General features: G+C 37.2%; 1 protein-coding gene across 3 annotated transcripts in view; it reads right to left on the bottom strand.

Moving 5' to 3' along the window:
- Positions 1-22,171, bottom strand: part of FLVCR1 (FLVCR choline and heme transporter 1) — a 36,643-nt gene that overhangs the window by 10,802 nt on the left and 3,670 nt on the right. For all 3 annotated transcript variants that reach the window (XM_027082948.1, XM_027082950.1, XM_027082949.1), the window contains exons 2-3: positions 19,411-19,555; positions 12,742-12,882 (exon numbers count right to left, since the gene is read on the bottom strand). In XM_027082948.1, the coding sequence (XP_026938749.1) occupies positions 12,742-12,882; positions 19,411-19,555 (286 nt within the window). The remainder of the gene's footprint in view (positions 1-12,741; positions 12,883-19,410; positions 19,556-22,171) is intronic.

Genomic DNA, 22,171 nt, shown 5'->3' with positions numbered 1-22,171 from the left:
AATAATATGGTATTAGTATCCATCTGCAATTTGCTCATATCACTCAATATCCTGGTTTTGAGATTTAACCATGTTGATACTTTTAGTTCTAGCTCATCAGTTTTCTCTGGTGTATAATAGTACATTGTGTGAATATACTTCCATTTAATTATCTCTTGTCCTAAGTCAATAGACATGTTAAGGCTTTTTCCAGTTTTTTGCTATTTAAAACAATGTTGCAATAAATACTATGTTTTTGTTCTTATATATAAGGGTTTCTCTAAGTATGTACCTAGGAGTAAAACTTCTACTTTCTAGATATAGCCAAACTACTCTTCCAAATGGGTGTGCCAGTTTATATAGTAAGTCCCCTACATATGAACGAGTTCCGTTCCGAGAGTGGGTTTGTAAGTCCAATTTGTTCGTGAGTCCAACAAAGTTAGCCTAGGTACCCAAGTGACACAATCAGCTATATAGTACTGTACTGTAATGGGTTTATAATACTTTTCACACAAATAATACATAAAAAACAAACAAAAAATAAAGAAAACATTTTTAATCTTACAGTACAGTACCTTGAAAAGTACAGTGGTACAGTACAACAGCTGACATACAGGGGCTGGCACCAAGTGACAGGGAAGAAGAGTTACTGACTGGAGGAGGGAGAGGAGGTGGGAGATGGTAGAGCTGAAGGATCGTCAGCAATAGGAGACGGGGGATAAGCTGCAACTTCACTCACACCTGACATTGATGGAATGCACGTTTGCATCTTTGAAAGTTCACAACTTGAAGGTTCATATGTAGGGGACTTACTGTACGACCAACAGAGTTCCTTTACTCTACCAAATCTGTTTGCATCAGATTAAAAAAATTTTTTTTTTTGCCAATTTGAATGTGTGGGATATTGTATCTTACTTTGGTTTTGATTCGGATTTCCTCAATTACTAGTAAGGTTGAGCATCATACATGAGCAATATACACACACACAAACATATAAATGCCTTCTGATTTCCCCAGACTGTTTGCTCTTTTCTTAGTGATTAATAGGGGTCACTTTTATATTGTGAGTACGAAGCCTTTGTTGGTTATATGCATTGCAGACATTTTCTCATAGCCTATGTCATGTCCTTTTAGAAAATATCATTAGTTTAATGTATATATTTATCAATCTTTTTATTTAGGGTTTATGTTTTTTGCATTAGGAAATTCTTTTAAGAATACTAAAGATGGTTCCCTTCCCTTCCCTTTATTGCTTCTAAAACATTAAAGTTCTGGGGACTTCCCTGGAGGTCCAGTGGTTAAGACTCCATGCTTCCACTGCAGGAGGCACGGGTTCAATCCCTGCCCTGGTCAGGGAACTAAGATCCTGCATGCTGTGCTGCGTGGCCAAAAAAAAAAAAATTAAAGCTCTGATTTTTACCCTTTGATCTTTAATCCACAATTCATTTTCTAATTTCACCTTATTTTTCCTCTATGGCTAATTGATTGTCCCAGGACAATTTACTATGTAGATTCTCTTCTACAAATATCAAGTTTTCATATATGCATAATGTTCTAGTCATCACAGCTGTCTGCAAATATTCTAGTTTTTCTCTATACAGGCACTTAGTGGCATGGCCATATGACTTTAAAGGTGAGTAAAAGTGATACTTCTCATTTCCTACCTGAGTAATCATGGAGACATGTGCCTGGATCCCTGAGTAATTTGCTGCCTACTCACAGTGAACAGGTAGCATTGGCAAGAAATAAACTTTTGATGTGTTTGGCCACTAAGATTTTTTTTGGTGGGGTTTCATTGCTATAATACAACCTAGCCTATGCCAACTGATACACAGGGCCAGGTCCCTCTGTTCCAGTGATCTAATTGCCTATCCCTTACTAATACATGACATCTTGCTTACCACTGCTCTATAAATCTTGATATCTGAGAATTAGTTCCTTACCTTGCTCTTTATCAAAATTACCATTGTTGTTCTTGGCCCTTACTTATCTCACAGTAATTTCAGAATTAGCCAAGTTTTATTACAAACCCTGTTTAAGTTGGAGATTGCAAGATGAGGCCTAGGTCTAAAGATGTTATCAAAAACCCCTGGGTAACTAGCCTTTGTTACTCTCTTCCCACTGAGCTCAGGAATGCACAGGGACTCAGCGAGGTTAGCCTGAGGAGGCCAAGGGAAATAAAGGGGGCCTGTGCTGAGGCTTGAGTGTACTCTACTGCACTGTACCCTACGGTGATCTCAAATCTATTCCAGACCTCAGTGAGGATAGCCAGAATCTGGAGAAAGAATTATAATAGCAAAGAATACTGTTAGCTGAATCTAGAGTATGGTATTTGTCTGAGTTTCAGATAGCAAGTAGCTACAGATGGGAACAGTGAGGGATCATGCTTTCTCCAAATAGCCCTAACTCAAAAAAAAAAAAAAAAAACTTTCTTGGTTTATTTGGTTCCTGAGTTTTGGACACTAAAATATCCTGAAAACCTGTCCTAGGAGTGTAGTGCCTATCCAGACTATCCCATGTACAAGTCTGCTCCAATCTTTTGTATGTAATACTAGGCATGGAGGGGGACAGGTACAATTCCAAAAGGTGTGATATGACTCTCACTCATTCAGACATTATGATCCCTAACTATGCACCCCTTCGGTGACAAATAAGTCAAGAAACTTCTCCAACTGTCCTGGGGAATATTATTGAACTTTCCACAGGGCTTCCCAACTCCCTCTTTCTAATTCCTTCAACAAGTAAACTCTGTTCAGTTTCTGAAGACTGTGTCTGTGTCTGGCCTTTCCATCAGTCCAAATCCATAATTGACATTTGTTAATACAGTGGTCCTGTAAGGTTAACTGACATTATTACAATCTTGAGTCTTCCAAAAACATGGTATATCCCTCCACTTAACTGAGGTCTTCTCTTATGTCTTTCAATGTTTTATAATTTATAAAGTTATTTTTTAACATTTAAGTATAGCTGATTTACATTAAGTTCTTTTTGGTAGATTTATTCCTACACATCTTATACTTTTGGTTGCTATTATAAAATGTATCTTTTTATAAGAATGCAATTGATATTTTCACATTGTTCGGTATCTCATAATCTTTCTGAACCCATCCTTATTAGTTCTAATACAGTCTGTAGGTTCTCTTGAATTATTTTGTAGACCATGGGGTTAGCAAAAACATTTTCTGTAAAAGACCAGACAGTAAATATTTTAGCTTTGCAGGCTATATGGTCTCTGATGTGGCTACTCTGCTGCTCTTGTAGTTCAAAAGCAGCCACAGACAATATGTAAGCGAACACAACTTTATAAAAACCGGCAATGGCCAGATTTGGTTCCTAAGACAATTTGCTGACCTCTGGTATACATAATCATATTATCTGCGAATAATAGCATCTTTTTTCTTTCCAATTCATATACTTTTCATTTTTCCTGTATTAGTGGGCCAGCCAGGACTTTCAGTTGGATGTTGAATAGAAGTGGTGACAATAGGCATCCTTGTTTTAAGGGATACTTCTTACTGATTTTTTTTTTTTTTTTTTGCGGTACTCGGGCCTCTCACTGTTGTGACCTCTCCTGTTACGGAGCACAGGCTCCGGATGCGCAGGCTCAGCGGCCATGGCTCACGGGCCCAGCCACTCCACGGCATGTGGGATCTTGCCAGACCGGGGCACGAACCCGTGTCCCCTGCATCAGCAGGCGGACTCTCAACCACTGCGCCACCAGGGAAGCCCTTCTTATTGATTTTTAAGGGTAATGTTCCTAAGGTTCTGCCTTTGGAATGATGTTTGCTATAGGGTTTTTGTAGATAAACTTTATCAGGTTCAGAAAGTTCATTTTTCTCACAATTGGCTAAGAGTCTTTAACCAATGGGTACTGTATTCTATCAAATGCTTTTTCCTCAGCCATTGGGTAAATTTTCCTCTTTGATCTCTTACTGTGGTCAATTATATGCATACATTTCTAGTACTAAATCATTTCTCACTCCTGAGATAAACCAAACTTCGTCAGGATGCACTATCATTTTTATAAATAGCTGGGTTAGGTTTTCTAATATTTTATTTTGGATTTTTACATCTAGGTTCATAGGTAAAACTGGCCTATAATTTTTCTCTTACACTGTCCCTGTCTGATTTTGATATCAAGGTTATACTAGCCTCACAAATAAATTGCAGATGATAACAAATAAGTTGCAGGTGGTAACAGTGATTCCTTCCAGGGAGTGGATGACCTGGGGATAGAGATGGGAGAAGACTGACTTTTCATTGTATGTCCTTTGTACCTTTTAAATCCTATACAAATAAAATTTAGAATTAAGAAATGAGAACTCAGGGGACTTCCCTGGTGGTCTGGTGGTTAAGACTCCATGCTCCCAATGTAGGGGGCCCTGGTTCGATCCTTGGTCAGGGAACCAGATCCCGCATGCCACAACTAAGAGCCCACATGCTGCAACTAAAAGATTCCCGCATGCCACAACTAAAGATCCCTCATGCTACAATGAAAATCCCGTATGCGGCAACAAAGATCCCACGTGCCACAACTAAAACCTGGCACAGGGACTTCCTTGGCGTCACAGTGGTTAAGAGTCCGCCTGCCAATGCAGGGGACATGGGTTCAGTCCCTGGTCTGGGAAGATCCCACATGCAATGGAGCAACTAAGCTTGTGCACCACAACAGCTGAGCCTGCGTGCTACAACTACTGAAGCCTGCACGCCTAGAGCCCATGCTCCGCAACAAGAGAAGCCACCGCAATGAGAAGCCTGCACTGAGCAATGAAGACCCAATGCAGCCAAAAAAAAAAAAGACCTGGCACAGCCAAATAAATAAATATTTAAATATATTTTCTTAAAAAAGAAATGAGAACTCAGAGTTTTTATTTTTAAAACAAGTATAATAAAAAAAAAAAAAAAAAAAAAAACAAGTATAATAATTTATCTCAAAAATTTAGCTGAAATAATATATATGGAAGTCCTTTACAAATTTCAAACAACTAAACAAATTTTTACCTAATTAGTTATGCATAACCAGGTGCTAAATAATGTGCTATAAAACACATAAAAGCTCCACAGAAATCAGAATAGTCAGAGACGGTGCCATCTAAGGCCCTTGCTCATGCCATTACCCTCTTCCCCCTTGTCTATCCAAATCTAACCTGTCCTTCAAGGCCAGCCTCAACCACCATCTTTGCTGTGATGCCCTCCCTGCCACCCACACCCCTTCCTTTCTTGTATCTTGTCCCAATTATGTATTCTGAAGGCCTTTAGCATGCACTTGCCATACAACTTCTCTTATGTCGTTATCTTTCTGATAAATAACTTTTACACTATTGTTTACTTTTCAGAGGTTTACATAATCTCCTCAATTGAATTATAATTATTTCAGGGTGGAAATCATGTATCATGCTTCTTTCTAATCCACACAGCATCTAGGGCACTATTATACATTTAGTAGATACTTGATAATTATTGGTAGGATAAATGAATAAATGAATGAATAATACAATGAACAATAAGTGACGTAAATGTTAAGCTAGCTCTTATAGGACTGCTTAAGGAAAAAAAGGACACATTTCAGGTAGAAGAAATAATGGCACAAAATGTATTACAGAGATGAGAATTAACAGTGTATGTGCATGTGAAGGCATGTTTGTGTGTCTGTGTATGTGACACAGGGTTGGTTATAAATTTGGCTAAAAGAGAATTTTGTATTGGGAAACAATGAGGTATAAAAGAAGGAAAGAAGCCACCGTAAATGATAGGCTAAAGAAATGAATTTGCTCTACTAGATAACAGTGAGCCACTATATTTTCTCTGCTTCCTAGTTATGAATTTTAGGTTTAAGTTAAGCAGTGGAGGTAACCAAAATTAAGAAAAGGAACTGAACTATTTAATTATGAGATGATATAACATCTGGTATTTGCTTTAAAATATTCCAGGGAATTCCCTGGCTGTCCAGTGGTTAGGATTCTGTGCTTTCACTGCCAAGGGCCCGGGTTCGATCCCTGGTTGGGGAACTAAAAAAAAAAAAAATTAAAAAGGTAAAATATTCCAGGAAAAATGCAGAGGAAATAAAAGCAAGATTGGTGAACTGTTGGTAATTGTTGAAGCTGGGTGATGATGGGTACTTAGGAATTCACTAAATTAAATGTTCTACTTTTGTGTTTAATAATTTCCACTAAGAAAAGGGGTGGGGGGAAGTAATCCCAGTAAAAGGGTAAGAGTTTAGGTCACAGCATAACTTGTTACAACTTATAAAACAATTATGTACTCTTGTGTGCACTGCCCCCCAAAAATATAAAGAAAAGAATAGCAGTGAGTGACTTCTGAAGGCAAGTAAGACAGAAATAGGGGGTATTGGTTAATAAACAGTGTTAATATAAGGACAAAAGAATACTGTGTCACAAAACCCTGAAGGGAACACAATGTGTTGGTGCCTGCAGTCAAAGCTACAGTGTTAGGAGGAATATCTGTCTGCTATGCTGAAAGACCTAGGATGAGACGTTGATAGAGTAGTCAAAATAGATGACAGTTTGCACGGGGTCAAAGAAAGGAATTATTGATGACACTTTCCATATGCTTATAGTGGTCACAACTATAATTTATAAAGGACCTAAAGCACCCTGGGAGAACTCACAAAAGAAGACAGCGCTGGCAGACAGCAGAAACAAGAACTACAATCCTGCAGCCTCTGGAACGAAAACCACATTCACAGAAAGATAGACAAAATGAAAAGGCAGAGTACTTTGTACCAGATGAAGGAACAAGATAAAACCCCAGAAAAACAATTAAATGAACTGAAGGTAGGCAACCTTCCAGAAAAAGAATTCAGAATAATGGTAGTGAAGATGATCCAGGACCTCGGAAAAAGAATGGAGATCAAGAAGATGCAAGAAATGTTTAACAAGGACCTAGAAGAGTTAAAGAACAAACATCTAGAAGAATTAAAGAACAAACAGAGATGACAATACAATAATTGAAATGAAAAATACACTAGAAGGAATCAATAGCAGAATAATTGAGGCAGAAGAACAGATAAGTGAACTGGAAGACAGAATGGTGGAATTCACTGCTGCGGAACAGAATAAAGAAAAAAAAATGAAAACAAATGAAGACAGCCTAAGAGACCTGTGAGACAACATTAAATGCACCAACATTCTCATTATAGGGGTCCCAAAGGAGAAGAGAGAAAGAAAGGACCTGAGAAAATATTTGAAGAGATTATAGTTGAAAACTTCCCTAACATGGGAAAGGAAATAGCCACCCAAGTCCAGGAAGCACAGAGTCCCAGGCAGGATAAACCCAAAGAGAAACATGCCGAGACACATAGTAATCAAACTGACAAAAATTAAAGAAAAATTATTAAAAGCAACAAGGGAAAAATGACAAATAATATACAAGAGAACCCCCATAAGGTTAACAATTGACTTCTCAGCAGAAACTCTACAAGCCAGAATGGAGTGGCACAATATATTTAAAGTGATGAAAGGAAAGAACCTACAACCAAGATTACTCTACCTGGCAAGGATCTCATTCAGATTCGACGGAGGAATCAAAAGCTTTACAGACAAGGAAAGGCTCAGAGAATTCAGCACCACCAAACCAGCTCTACAACAAATGCTAAAGGAACTTCTTTAAGTGGAAAACACAAAAGACAAAAAGGACCTACAAAAACAAACACAAAACAATTAAGAAAATGGTAATAGGAACAAACATATCGATAATTACCTTAAACGTGAATGGATTAAGTGCTCCAACCAAAAGGCACAGGCTCACTGAATGGATACAAAAATAAGACCCATATATATGCTATCTACAAGAGACCCACTTCAGACCTAGGGACACATACAGACTGAAAGTGAGGGAATGGAAAAAGATATTCCAAGCAAATGGAAATCAAAAGAAAGCTGGAGTAGCAATACTCATATCAGATAAAATAGACTTTAAAATAGAGAATGTTACAAGAGACAAGGAAGGGGCTTCCCTGGTGGTGCAGTGGTTGAGAGTCTGCCTGCCGATGCAGGGGACACAGGTTCGTGCCCCGGTCCGGGAAGATCCCACATGCTGCACAGCGGCTGGGTCCATGAGCCATGGCCGCTGAGCCTGTGCGTCCGGAGCCTGGCTCCACAATGGGAGAGGCCACAACAGTGACAGGCCCACATACCGCTAAAAAAAAAAAAAAAGAGACAAGGAAGGACACTACATGATGATCAAGGGACCAATCCAAGAAGAAGACATTACAATTATAAATATATATGCACCCAAAGAGGAGCACCTCAATACATAAGGCAAATGCTAACAGCTATAAAAGAGGAAATCGAGAGTAACACAATAAAAGTGTAGGACTTTAATAACACCTCACTTACACCAATGGACACATCATCCAGACAGAAAATTAATAAGGAAACACAAGCTTTAAATTACACAATAGACCAGATAGATTTAATTGATATTTATAGGACATTCCATCCAAAAACTACAAATTACACTTCCTTCTCAAGTGCACACAGAACATTCTCCAGGATAGATCACATCTTGGGTCACAAATCAAGCCTCAGTAAACTTAAGAAAATAGAAATCATATCAGGCATCTTTTCCGACCACAATGCTATGAGATTAGAAACCAATTACAGGGGAAAAAACATAAAAAATACAAACACATGGAGGCTAACTAATACACTACTTAATAACCAAGAGATCACTGAAGAAATCAAAGAGGAAATAAAAAAATACCTACAAACAAATGACAATAAAAACACAATGACTCAAAACCTATGGGATGCAGCAAAAGCAGTTCTAAGAGGGAAGTTTATAGCAATATAAACCTACCTCAAGAAGCAAGAAAAATCTCAAATAAACAATTTAACCTTACACCTAACGGAACTAGAGAAAGAAGAACAAACAAAACCCAAAGTTAGTAGAAGGAAAGAAATCATAAAGATCAGAGCAGAAATAAATGAAATAGAAACAAAGAAAACAATAGCAAAGATCAATAAAATTAAAATATGTTTCATTGAGAAGATAAACAAAATTGATAAACTTTTAGCCAGACTCATCAAGAAAAAGAGGGAGAGGACTCAATCAATAAAATTAGACATGAAAAAGGAGAAGTTACAACGGACACTGCAGAAGTACAAAGCAGCCTAAGAGACTACTACAAGCAACTCTATGCCAATAAAATGGACAACCTGGAAGAAATGGACAAATTTTTAGAAAGGTATAACCTTCCAAGAATGAACCAGGAAGAAATACAAAATATGAACAGACCAATCACAAGTAATAAAATTGAAACTGTGGGGCTTCCCTGGTGGCGCAGTGGTTGAGAGTCCACCTGCCGATGCAGGGGACACGGGTTCATGCCCTGGTCCGGGAAGATCCCACATGTCGCGGAGTGGCTAGGCCCGTGAGCCATGGCTGCTGAGCCTGCGTGTCCAGAGCCTGTGCCCCGCAACAGGAGAGGCCACGACGGTGAGAAGCCCACGTACCGCAAAAACAAAACAAAACAAAACAAAACAAAAAATTGAAACTGTGATTAAAAATCTTCCAACAAAGAAAAGTCCAGGACCAGATGGCTTCACAGGTGAATTCTATCAAACATTTAGAGAAGAGCTAACACTTATCCTTCTCAAACTCTTCCAAAAAATTGCAGAGAAAGGAACACTCCCAAACTCATTCTATGAGGCCACCATCACCCTGATACCAAAATCAGACAATGATACTACAAAAAAAGAAAATTACAGACCAATATCACTGATGAATATACATGCAAAAATCCTCAACAAAATACTAGCAAACAGAATCCAACAACACATTAAAAGACTCATACACCATGATCAAGTGGGATTTATCCCAGGGATGCAAGGATTCTTCACTATATGCAAAGCAATCAATGTGATACACTATATTAACAAATTGAAAGATAAACATCATATGATCATCTTAATAGATGCAGAAAAAGCTTTTGACAAAATTCAACACCCATTTATGATAAAAACTCTCCAGAAAGTGGGCATAGAGGGAACCTACCTCAACATAATAAACGCCATATAGGACAAACCCACAGCAAACATCATTTTCAATGGTGTAAAACTGAAAGCATTTCCTCTAAGATCAGGAAGAAGATAAGGATGTCCACTCTCGCCACGATTATTCAACATAGTTTTGGAAGTCCTAGCCACGGCAATCAGAGAAGAAAAAGAAATAAAAGGAATACAAATTGGAAAAGAAGAAGTAAAACTGTCACTGTTTGCAAATGACATGATACTATACATAGAGAATCCTAAAGATGCCACCAGAAAACTACTAGAGCTAATCAATGAATTTGGTAAAGTTGCAGGATACAAAATTGATGCACAGAAATCTCTTGCAGTCCTACACACTAACAACGAAAGATCAGAAAAAGAAATTAAGAGAACAATCGCATTCACCACTGCAACAAAAAGTATAAAATACCTAGGAATAAACGTACCTAAGAAGGTAAAAGAGCTATATTCAGAAAACTAAAAGACACTGATGAAAGAAGTCAAAGATGACACAAACAGATGGAGAGATATACCATGTTCTTGGATTGGAAGAATCAATATTGTGAAAATGACTATACTACCCAAAGTAATCTACAGATTCAATGCAGTCCTTATCAAATTACCAGTGATATTTTTTACAGAACTAGAACAAAAATCTTTAAATGTGTATAGAGACACAAACGACCCCAAATAGCCAAAGCAGTCTTGAGGGAAAAACCAGAGATGGAGGAATCAGACTCCCCAACTTCAGACTATACTACAAAGCTACAGTAATCAAGACAATATGGTACTGGCACAAAAACAGAAACATAGATCAATGGAACAGGATAGAAAGCCCAGAGGTAAACCCACGCACCTATGGTCAACTAATCCATGACAAAGGAGGCAAGGATATAAAATGGAGAAAAGACAGTCTCTTCAATAAGTGGTGCTGGGAGAACTGGACAGCTACATGTAAAAGAATGAAATAGAACACTCCTTAACACCATACACAAAAATAAATTCAATATGGATTAGAGACCTAAATGTAAGGCTGGACACTATAAAACTCTTAGAGGAAAACACAGGAAGAAAACTCTTTGACATAAATCACAGCAAGAGCTTTTTTGATCCACCTCCTAGAGTAATGGAAATAAAAATAAACAAATGGAACCTAATGAAACTTAAAAGCTTTTGCACAGCAAAAACGAAACTATAAAAAAGACAAAAAGACAACTCTCAGAATGGGAGGAAATATTTGCAAATGAATCAATGGAGAAAGGATTAATCTCCAAAATATATAAACAGCTCACGCAGCTCAATATTAAAAAAAAAAAAACCCAATCAAAAAATGGGCAGAAGATCGAAATAGACATTTCTCCAAAGAAGACATACAGATGGGCAAGAAGCACATGAAAAGCTGCTCAACTTCACTAATTATTAGAGAAATGCAAATCAAAACTACAATAAGGTATTACCTCACACTGGTTAGAATGGGCATCATCAGAAAATCTACAAACAAATGCTGGAGAGGGTGTGGAGAAAAGGGAACCCTCTTGCATTGCTGGTGGGAATGTAAATTGATACAGCCACTATGGAGAACAGTATGGAGGTTCCTTAAAAGACTAAAAACAGAATTACCATATGATCCAGCAATTCCAGTACTGGCCATATACCCAGAGAAAAGCAGAATTCAAAAAGACACATGCACCCCAATGTTCACTGCAGCACTATTTACAATAGCCAGGTCATGGAAGCAACCTAAATGCCCATAGACAGACGAATGGATAAAGAAGATGTAGTACACATATACAATGGAATATTACTCAGCCATTAAAAGGAATGCAATTGGGTCATTTGTAGAGACGTGGATGGATCTAGACACTGTCATACAGAGTGAAGTAAGTCAGAAAGAGAAAAACAAATATCGTGTATTAACACATATATGTGGAACCTAGAAAAATGGTACAGATGAACCGGTTTCAGGGCAGAAATAGAGACACAGATGTAGAGAACAAACGTATGTACACCAAGGGGGGAAGTGGCGGGGGAGGGTGGTGGTGTGATGAATTGAGAGATTGGGATTGACATATATACAGTAATATGTATAAAATGGATGACTAATAAGAACTGCTGTATAAAAAAACTTTTTTCAATTAAATAAAATTTTTTAAAAAACGAGTGCTTCGGGCTTCCCTGGTGGCGCAGTGGTTGGGAGTCCACCTGCCGATGCAGAGGGCACGGGCTCGTGCCCCGGTCCGGGAAGATCCCACATGCTGCGGAGCGGCTGGGCCTGTGAGCCATGGCCGATGAGCCTGCGCGTCCGGAGCCTGTGCTTTGCAGCAGGAGAGGCCACAACAGTGAGAGGCCCGCATACCGCAAAAAAAAAACCAAAAAAAAACGAGTGCTTCTCTAATATCCACCCATTTTTTTTGTTCTAAAAACATGTAAGGAAATCCATTCTGAAGTTTTTGCTTTTGGTTAAAAATTTAAGTTTATGACTATGCTATTATTATAGAGTTAATAAACCTATCTCATTATCTCATTAATTAAAGCTCAAACCACTAGATTATAAGAAAATAATAATAATATAATATATTATACATTAATGATATATTATTATTAATATTATTAATATATTATTATATATGGATAATATTATATAATATTATATAATAATAATAATCTAGCTCAAACCACTAGATTATAAGAAAATAATCTGTAATGCTCAAAGGTTTACACAGACATCAACAAAAATAAAACCACTTACCATAAGTGATCAATAGAAGGACAAAAGGAATATTTTTAAATAGGTTCCTTATTGACTTCCCATAGGAATACTCTCCAGGGGGACTGTCTTGGAGAACTGCTTGAGCCTGGCTTGGTGGATACTGAGGTTTTTCTTTGAATGCTGGAAACATACATGAAAAGATAATTCAATATACAAGTCTTCTTTAGTGAGCAGACTAAATTCAGTTTAAGTTTAAAGAGGTAGTAAAAGTCTTTTATAGTAAGTCTTTTCATTTTCACTAATTTCTAAGTGAAGACTAGTTTGATATTATCATCTCAACCCTCTGAGATGGACTAAAACTCAGAGATTTGGCCAATTCACAGAACTGAACTGTAAAACCATCAATACTATGTCACAACTTTGCCCAGTGATTATTCTGTTTTTAGTTAAGCAAGATTAATTTTTATTATATTAAGTATTCAACAATTCTATTTCTAAATTTGGTTCAATCTGTAATTAGAGGTAATATCAGATATGAGCAAGCCAGTAAATTGAACTTTTAGAGGACTGTCTTGAGTTAGTACCTATTTTCTTCTGAAATTTGATAGAAAGTTTATCATCTGATGCAATTACCCCTCTAGAACTGAAAAGGTCCATGTGGATTCATGGGAGCAGAGCTAGGTCCTGCTTGCTGACTCACTTCAGCTGCATATGGAAAATCTAGGGGTAGAGCTGGGAGACATAAAAGTGTGATACATAGTTTCTGATACTGTAAGTTCTAGCACTGCCCATTACTATGTAGTTAGAGAAAGATCGCACAGCCTTCTCAGCCAGATATTTAGAGACTGCCCTTTTGCTGGGCAGGGAAGGATCTACTAATTTCCTACAACAGATGGCTAGGCAGAGATTTCTGTAGGGTATGGCTAGCCAGGAGTCAAGACTTTCTGATAGAAGAACTGACCTGCTAAGAGTGGTACATCAGAAACTAAAATCTAGTTTTAGTACTGACTCAAAATTTTAAACTCAAATACATACAGGAAAAATGCTGTATTTCACTGAATCTAAAATGGTCTGAGGCTGGCACTTAATGATCTTGGCAGGCATCAACAGAAGGTTTTCACATAACCATACCTCAATTGACACCAGTGTTACATGCCATTGGTATTTTTTTATTGTGATAAGAACATTTAACTTGAAATCTACCCTCTTAACAAACTTTTAAGTGTACAATAAGTATTGTTAACTATAGGCATAATGTTATACAGCATATCTCTAGAACTTATTCATCTTAGACGCCATTGATTGATTACTAAAGGCACCTCAATTTCAGAGACGCCATGAAAAAAATGTACACTTTAGAATCAATAAAGTAGGGTAAATTCAAAAGCCAAAAAGAAGGTAAATGGATTCAGAAGAAAGTAATATTTTCTAAAATATTAGAATTTCCTCCTTCTCTTTCTCTCTCTCTCTTTTTAAATAGTGGCTATTTCTTTCTTCCAACAAAGAAGCCTGCTTTGTAGTTTGAAAGTGGTCTAGATCTGATGGACCTGACTGTCAACTGTAATCATGTAGAAATTTTTTAAAATTACAGATTTGGGGATTCTAGAGAAGGCTCAGTGAATCAGAACCTCCAGAACAGAACCTTAGAACTGTATTACACAAAACTCAACGCTCAGCCAGGTTTGAAAATCACTGCAAAAGAAAGAAATGATTCTTAAAACTTGCACACAATATTGTAATTCTCTTAATTCTCCTGTTTGCTGCTAAAAATAAAAAATTACAGCTCTTTGCTCACCAAAACATGGATTAATTATGATATAAATAAAACAACAACTAGACTTCTATTTTTATAGGTCTTACAACTAATTGAAGCGGAGACATAACTCATATTTACTTTTTAATATCCTTATATTGGAGGACTGGTAGACATAAAACGTTTTAAGTGGTTGCAATCCCTCCCCTTCCTTTCACCCTATCTGCTCCTTGCACTGTTGAGGACGCCTGTTGTCCTCTCCTGAAAGTCTCTTTGCATCCTAGTTAAGATAGGAGATATCTCTCTTTATTAATATTGGTAAAACAGAACTCACATGTTGTAAAACAAAGTTTCAGAATGTAAAAACTATGCTTACAACGTAGTCATGGGTATTGAATGAGTCCTAAGTCTCTTACTTAGATTTTTATTTACTACAATAAAATAAGTCTAAATGGCTCAGATCTGAACTCAAATGCAAAATAAAAACAAGTTCTGGTAGTCTTTAATTCCATTAGACTTGTTTTCTGAATACAAGTGTTATGTCTTAGTTTCAGGAAGTTAACTGCTTTCTTGGACAAAATCAAGATTTTATCTACCAGCTACACAATATAGTAAAGTCAGGCTTAAGTCTATAAAGAAAAAAAAAAAAAAGAGGAACAAAAAATCCATTGGTCTATGACCCTGTTTACGCCTCATTGCTCCTTTCAAAGGATGAAATATGGCTTTTTCTTTCTCCTTTGAAACCGAAAAATAGACTTCTAACTTCTCTTCTCCCCACCAAAAAGTTGTGCAAATAAAATAATTAACTAATAAAATAATTAATTAGTAAAAGTTATTCTCCACCCTTAGCAATAGGAATGGAAAGTAGCCAAAGGATTTTGGGCACCACATTCAAACTTTTTCTCCCATGATGAATAAATAACAAGTCTATTGTGTTTAGGACCACTTCTATTTTTTGAAATCAGGTTATAATATTATCTTTTGATTTCATTATTTGTGCTTTTGTGATTCAAGCGGACATTACACATATTAATTTATTATAAGACAAACACAGGTTTGAATCCTGGCTCTGCCTCATCTCACTATATGACTCAAAGAAATCAATTCCTGCTTCTCAGCTATTGCTTTCTCATTCATAAAATGGAGATAATAACAACAAGCTGGTATGAGGACTATATGATATGTGTAAAAGAATTTTGTAATTATTGAGTACTATACAAAATACATTGTCTTTTTGAGGAATATTTATTTTTAAAAATCAGAGACTTTTCAGGGAATTCCCTGGCAGTCCAGTGGTTAGGACTTGGCTTCCACCGCAGGGGGTACAGGTTGGATCCCTGGTCAGGGAACTAAGATTCCACATGCTGTGCAGTGCAGCCAAACATAAATAAATAAATAAATATTTAAAAATAAAATAAAATCAGAGACTTTTCTCAGGGCTTGAAATTCTTATACACTAAGTAAAACGTACTTCTATTAACAATTTATAATAGGAGCCAATATATAAATATCCTGAATATAAGAATCAAAAATAAAATTATACATGTATGTTTTATACTCATGTATTTAAATACCTTAATATTAAATATTTTGACTGCCATTACTTTTGGTTTCTGTCATCCACTCATTTTAGTGAATCAGGATGATAAGGATTTTAACTGACATACTTAAGTGATATAGTTTACTGCTCTGCATAAAAAGAACAGCTTTCAAATACAACGGCATTACCACTTATACAAGAGGAATTGAAACAAATAATCAGACTAAGTAAAAATTAAAATGATATATTTGTATATGTAACATTTTATTAATGGAGTTAGATTGCCCAGGCTCAAATTTCATCTTTAGCATTTATATACTAACTGTGACCATGGGTAAGTTAAATTTACTTAAATTCTGTGCCCAGTTTCCTCATTTATAAAATGGGAATGATAATAATAGTACCGCCCTTATAGGGCTTTGAGGATTAAATGAAATATAGCATGCAGTTGTGCTTTTAAACATGTTTGGTACATATCAATCAAATGTTAGAGACTGTAATAGTATTCTCCCAATAAGAATGGGGTATTAGCGTGAAATTCAGTGGAAGGTTGGGCTTAATTCCTAGAAATGTTAGATGGATTACACTTAGGGAGGGTAATAGGATTACATGACATGAACCCTCCTCAAGTTAGTATTTTAGGAAGACTTCTGAATACCAGTTTGGTATATGTCACATTGCTGAAAAGCATCAGCACAAAACTAAATTATTTTATAAGATTTGATTGGGCTTCCAAAATATGTATGGGTAGAATTTAGAAGGAAGTAGCATTGTCTCTTAGTAATTAAGGAACTATAAGAAAGTTAGGATTTTTAAAATAATCCATATTTTCCTTAATAGCAAATATTTAGGTATAAGGAAAACAGGTAAATTTTTAATTTAAACGTCACAATTTTCAACCTAGACTTTCATATCACAACTGTATATTATCTTGCTTTTATACTATGCTTAGTATCATAAGATTAAGTTTATAGGTCACCAAGCAAAACTTGACAATGAGCTTTTTTTTTTCCTATTCTATTTCCATTCCATTCACCCCCCATTTCCATTTCCACTGTCTACTCATAAGCCATGAGTACGTAAATAATTATGTACATGAATAGCTCTCTTTTAATTTCTTAAATAATACAGGGTGATACGCCAATGGTCATACCTATGTTTTTTGTCCCACTCCTTTGACAAATAAAAATCTTATATTTGTAGCATCTCATATATATATATATGTTTAAATACATGTGTCTTATATATAATTTTTTTTTCTTATATATAATTTTGTATCTATAGATATCTTATATACAGTCTATTACTCTCACTTCTTCCAAAGAGACAAGCAATTGAAGACGATAAAAAAAGGAAAACCAGAATTTATGCAAAGATACATAGCAATCAAAGGAAAGAGAATTATATATATATATATATTTCTTTTTTTTTTTTTTTTTTTTTTTTGCGGTACGCGGGCCTCTCACTGTTGTGGCCTCTCCCGCTGCGGAGCACAGGCTCCGGACACGCAGGCTCAGCAGCCATGGCTCACGGGCCCAGCTGCTCCACGGCATGTGGGATCTTTCCGGACCAGGGCACGAACCCGTGTCCCCTGCATCGGCAGGCAGACTCTCAACCACTGCGCCACCAGGGAAGCCCGAGAATTTTATATTTTAATAATCCCTATTGCTAATGGAAGATCCATTTATGCAAAATGTATATAAACTATATCTCATACTTCATCTAGCACATCAAATATGGCTACCAGAAAAGTAGATATAGGAATTTGTTTTTTAAAAATATAGATTTCTTTTAAAACCTTGTTAAACTGACAAAATAGTACAAGGGATAATTTATCCTTTTTCAGTAGTCAGCACACAGCAAATATGCCACTCCCTAACAGAAACATAAAAACCAATCATAGGTAGATTGGACATGTCAGAATATTTTAAATGCTACCATGAGAATATTTTGTTCATTATCTTAAGGAAAATTAAAAATATGTGGGCTGAGTTTCCTATCCCTGGGTCCAGCAGTTCATCTCTAAAGGCATCTGTGGTGGTGCAGTGGTTAAGAATCCACCTGCCAATGCAGGCGACACCAGTTCGAGCCCTGGTCCGGGAAGATCCCACATGCCACCGAGCAACTAAGCCCGTGCGCCACAACTACTGAGCCTGTGCTCTAGAGTCCACGAGCCACAACTAGTGAGCCCACGTGCCACAACTACTGAAGCCTGCACGCCTAGAGCCTGTGCTCCACAACAAGAGAAGCCACCACAATGAGAAGCCTGCGTACCGCAACGAAGAGTAGCCCCCGCTCGCCACAACTAGAGAAAGCCCGCGTGCAGCAACGAAGACACAAATCAGCCAAAAATAAAATAAAATAATTAAATAAGTAAAATTTAAAAAAATAAAGGCATCTCTATCAAAACACTCCATAGTCTTTAACATACATTTTCTTTGAAAACTGAGGATTTTATATCTGGTGATCATAAAAAAAAAAATTGCATTTTTCATTACTGTTATAACCATTATAAAAATTAACATATAAAATTTAAAACTCCAGCTATAATGAAATTTAATTATAAATTTTAATGATTGAAAGATGGCCTTTCAACTTTAAAGTTCCTTTCTTCTTCAAATCAATTTAAGATATACTGAGTGCCCACAAGGCAATATTATAGTTATGTTAGCAGCTCTATTACTTAAATAAGCCTCACCTATTCTTTTCCCTGAAATCAAAATTGTTTCCCATTAAAAATAAACTTTAAAAAGCAGACCTTCCCAAACCTTCTTCCAAACTGATGATGGCTGCTTGCAGCTGATTTTGACTGACTGCTTCAAGAGACAGGCCCGGACGAGAGGACTCGGGGACGAGTGGTGGCAGCAGTGCTTTGCTGGAGTGGCCTAACAAGCAGATAGTTGCCACAGTTTGAAATTCTGCTGAACAGCTTGTTGCTGCCCAGGATCATTCACTGGTCAACATTTTCAGATCCAGTTAACTGTTAAATTGGGGATCCCTAGAAGGATTTATCATTTAAAGGAAGGTTGTAGCCTATTCGCATCATTTCAAAGCACGACAAGAACTTGTTCCTGGCGAGGTTAGTGTAAGATGCAGACACATAGACGGATAGGCAAAGAGGAGGCAGGTAATATGTTTGAAACCAACAGTTATCAGGAAAGAAAAGTTAGTAGGGAGACAAATGAGATGAATTAGTCTTCAAACCCTTTACAATATTAAAACGGATGTAGCGGACCATAACATATCCTTAGGCGGTAGCATTCATTACCTAAACAAGAAAGTAAACAGCAAGAATGAAACAAGCAAATAGCACTTGAGATATTACCAGTACAAATTTTCAGGGTTGGTTATTTTTATTTTCATATGTTTGTCATGCACTTATCTATATAAGCTTTAGGGAAAATAATTCACTTACCAATTACCGTTAAAATAAATAAAAGTGTGGAAACAGCTGAAGTTCCATAAAACATGGTACTGATATTACAAGCCAGCAGTTGTGTGTTATTCTGTGTGTTCGGCACCAAAACTGGTGGCAGCAAAAAGCCAACTGCAGTTCCAAGCTGTAAAATAAACAGTCCTGTTAATTCTTTCTTCTTATTATAAGAGAAAAAAAAGTAATCAACATAAAGACAACCACTATTGCAAGGTCCTTTCGTAAGCTCTAAAGCACCATGTTCTAATGTCTTTTTACCATACCATTAAAGGAAAATTGTTGTCAAATGTCTTCCCTAGTTAATAAACATTTACTAAGCTCCAACCATCCAAATGATGCTGCTATAAAGTTGTGTAAGACACACTCCTTACCCTTTGGCTACTTACAATAAAAAAGGAGAATAAGGGCTTCCCTGGTGGCGCAGTGGTTGAGAGTCCGCCTGCCGATGCAGAGGACACAGGTTCGTGCCCCGGTCCGGGAGGATCCCACATGCCGCGGAGCGGCTGGGCCCGTGAGCCATGGCTGCTGAGCCTGCGCATCCGGAGCCTGTGCTCCGCAGCGGGAGAGGCCACAGCGGTGAGAGGCCCGTGTACCGCCAAAAAAAAAAAAAAAAAAGGAGAACAAAAATACACACATATACACAAAAAAATGCTGAGAAAAGACAACATACAAAATGGGAGAAAATATTTGCAAATCATATATTTGATAAAGATCTACCATCCAGAATATATAGAGAACTCTTACAACTCTACAACAAAAAGACAAATATCCCAATTCAAAAATGGGCAAAAGACCTGAATAGACATTGCTCCAAAGAATATGTATAAATGTTCAACAAGTACATGAAAAAATGCTCAATATCATTAGTTATTGGGGAAATGCAAATCAAAACCATACCCGCTAGAATGGCTATAATTTTTATAAAAAAACAGAAAGTAACAAATGTTGTCATGATGTGGAGAAATTGGAACCCTTGTACACTGCTAATAAGACTGTAAAACAGTGCAGTCACCATGGAAAACAATTTGGCAGTTCCTTAAAAAGTTAAACATAGAATTACTGTATGACCTAGCAATTCCTCTCTTGGGTATATACCCCCAAACTGAAAACAGGTATTGAATATTGTGCATGAATATCCGTAGCAGCCTGATTTGCAATAGCCAAAAGGTGGAAAACAGCAAATTGTCTATCAATGAATGAATGGATAAACAAAACGTGGTATATCCATTCAATGAAATATTATTTAGAAAGAATGAAATACTGATAGATGCTGTAACATGGATGACCTTTGAAAACTTGCTAAATGAAAGAAGCCAGACACAAAAGGTCACATACTGTATGATTCTATTTATATGAAATATCTAGACTAGGGAAATCCATAGCGAAAAAACAGATTAGTGGTTGCCAGGGGCTAGAGAGCGGGCAATGAGGAGTGACTGCTTAGTGGGAACTGGGTCTTCTCTGAGGGTAGATGAAAATGTTTGGGAACCAGATATAGGTGATGGCTGCACAACATCGTGAAGGTACTAAATGCCACTGAGCTGTACACTTTAAAATGATTAATTTTTTATGTGAATTTTACCTCAGGAAAAAAAAAATTAGGCCGACTATGATCATCACAACAAGAGAAATAAAATCAAAGTATTAAAGGAGGATCAGTGGAGGGAGATTTCAGATTCTTTGGGGGACGGAGGTGAGACAGAAGGGCCCAAGATAGGTTTCAAAGAGGACGCTGAGGCAGAGAAGTAACATTTACCAAATATTGCATTTGCTCCCTATAAAAAGCTGGATAGAGACAGTTAAACGGGTAATTACAAGTGTAGTAAGAGCAGTACTGTGATGAGAGGTAGAGTGCCATGACTGGGAAGATCATGTAATTGATCATTCAAGCAAGAACACTAGTCAGAGTGAAAGGGACCCCATGAGCAGTTGTACTGGACAACAGATGTACACCTGGACTATTCTAGGCCAGTTGGAGCATATGGTCACCTTAGCTAAGAGAGTACTTTAGAGGAGCACCTTGTATAGACGTGGGGTTCAGGAAAAATTTCTGAAGGCACAAAGATCTGAATAAGAAATTAGAGTTAGCCAAGTGAAATAGAAATGTTCCCAGTCAAGTAAGTCAGAAAGAGAAAAATACCGTATATTAACACATATATGTGGAACCTAGAAAAATGGTACAGATGAACCGGTTTGCAGGGCAGAAATTGAGACACAGATGTAGAGAACAAACGTATGGACACCAAGGGGGGAAAGCGGGGGTGGGGGTGGTGGGATGAATTGGGCGATTGGGATTGACATGTATACACTGATGTGTATAAAATTGATGACTAATAAGAACCTGCTGTATAAAAAATAAATAAAATAAAATTCAAAAAATATATATATGTTCCCAGTCAAGGGGACATCATGTACAAAGGAAGGAGAGAGCACGGCCTTGTGAGAAACTGTAAGTAGTGCACAAGTCCCCTCAGAGCAGAGCAAGTCTGTATATGAGGAATGGAGGCTGTGCAGAGAGGTGATGCTGAGGAATTGGCAGGAGGCAGAACTGTAAGGTCTCACTTGACACTTAAGAGAGTTTGAATTTTTTCCTAAGGGCAATGGAAGACACTGCAGAGGGCAAGGGAGTGTCCAGGACAGATGTGCACATTAGAAAGACCACAATGGACGAATGTGGAGAATACAGGGAAGAGAGCAAGAACTGCAGATAGGAAAATCAGTTAGCAAGCTCTAGGTGAGAGCT

The sequence above is a fragment of the Aethalodelphis obliquidens genome, unplaced genomic scaffold (assembly GCF_003676395.1).
Source record: "Aethalodelphis obliquidens isolate GAN/ISIS:26980383/991018 unplaced genomic scaffold, ASM367639v1 scaffold48, whole genome shotgun sequence".
Classification (NCBI taxonomy): Eukaryota; Metazoa; Chordata; class Mammalia; order Artiodactyla; family Delphinidae; genus Aethalodelphis; species Aethalodelphis obliquidens.
The sequence above is the reverse complement of the archived record's forward strand: the minus strand, read 5'-3'. Positions and strand labels throughout refer to the sequence as shown.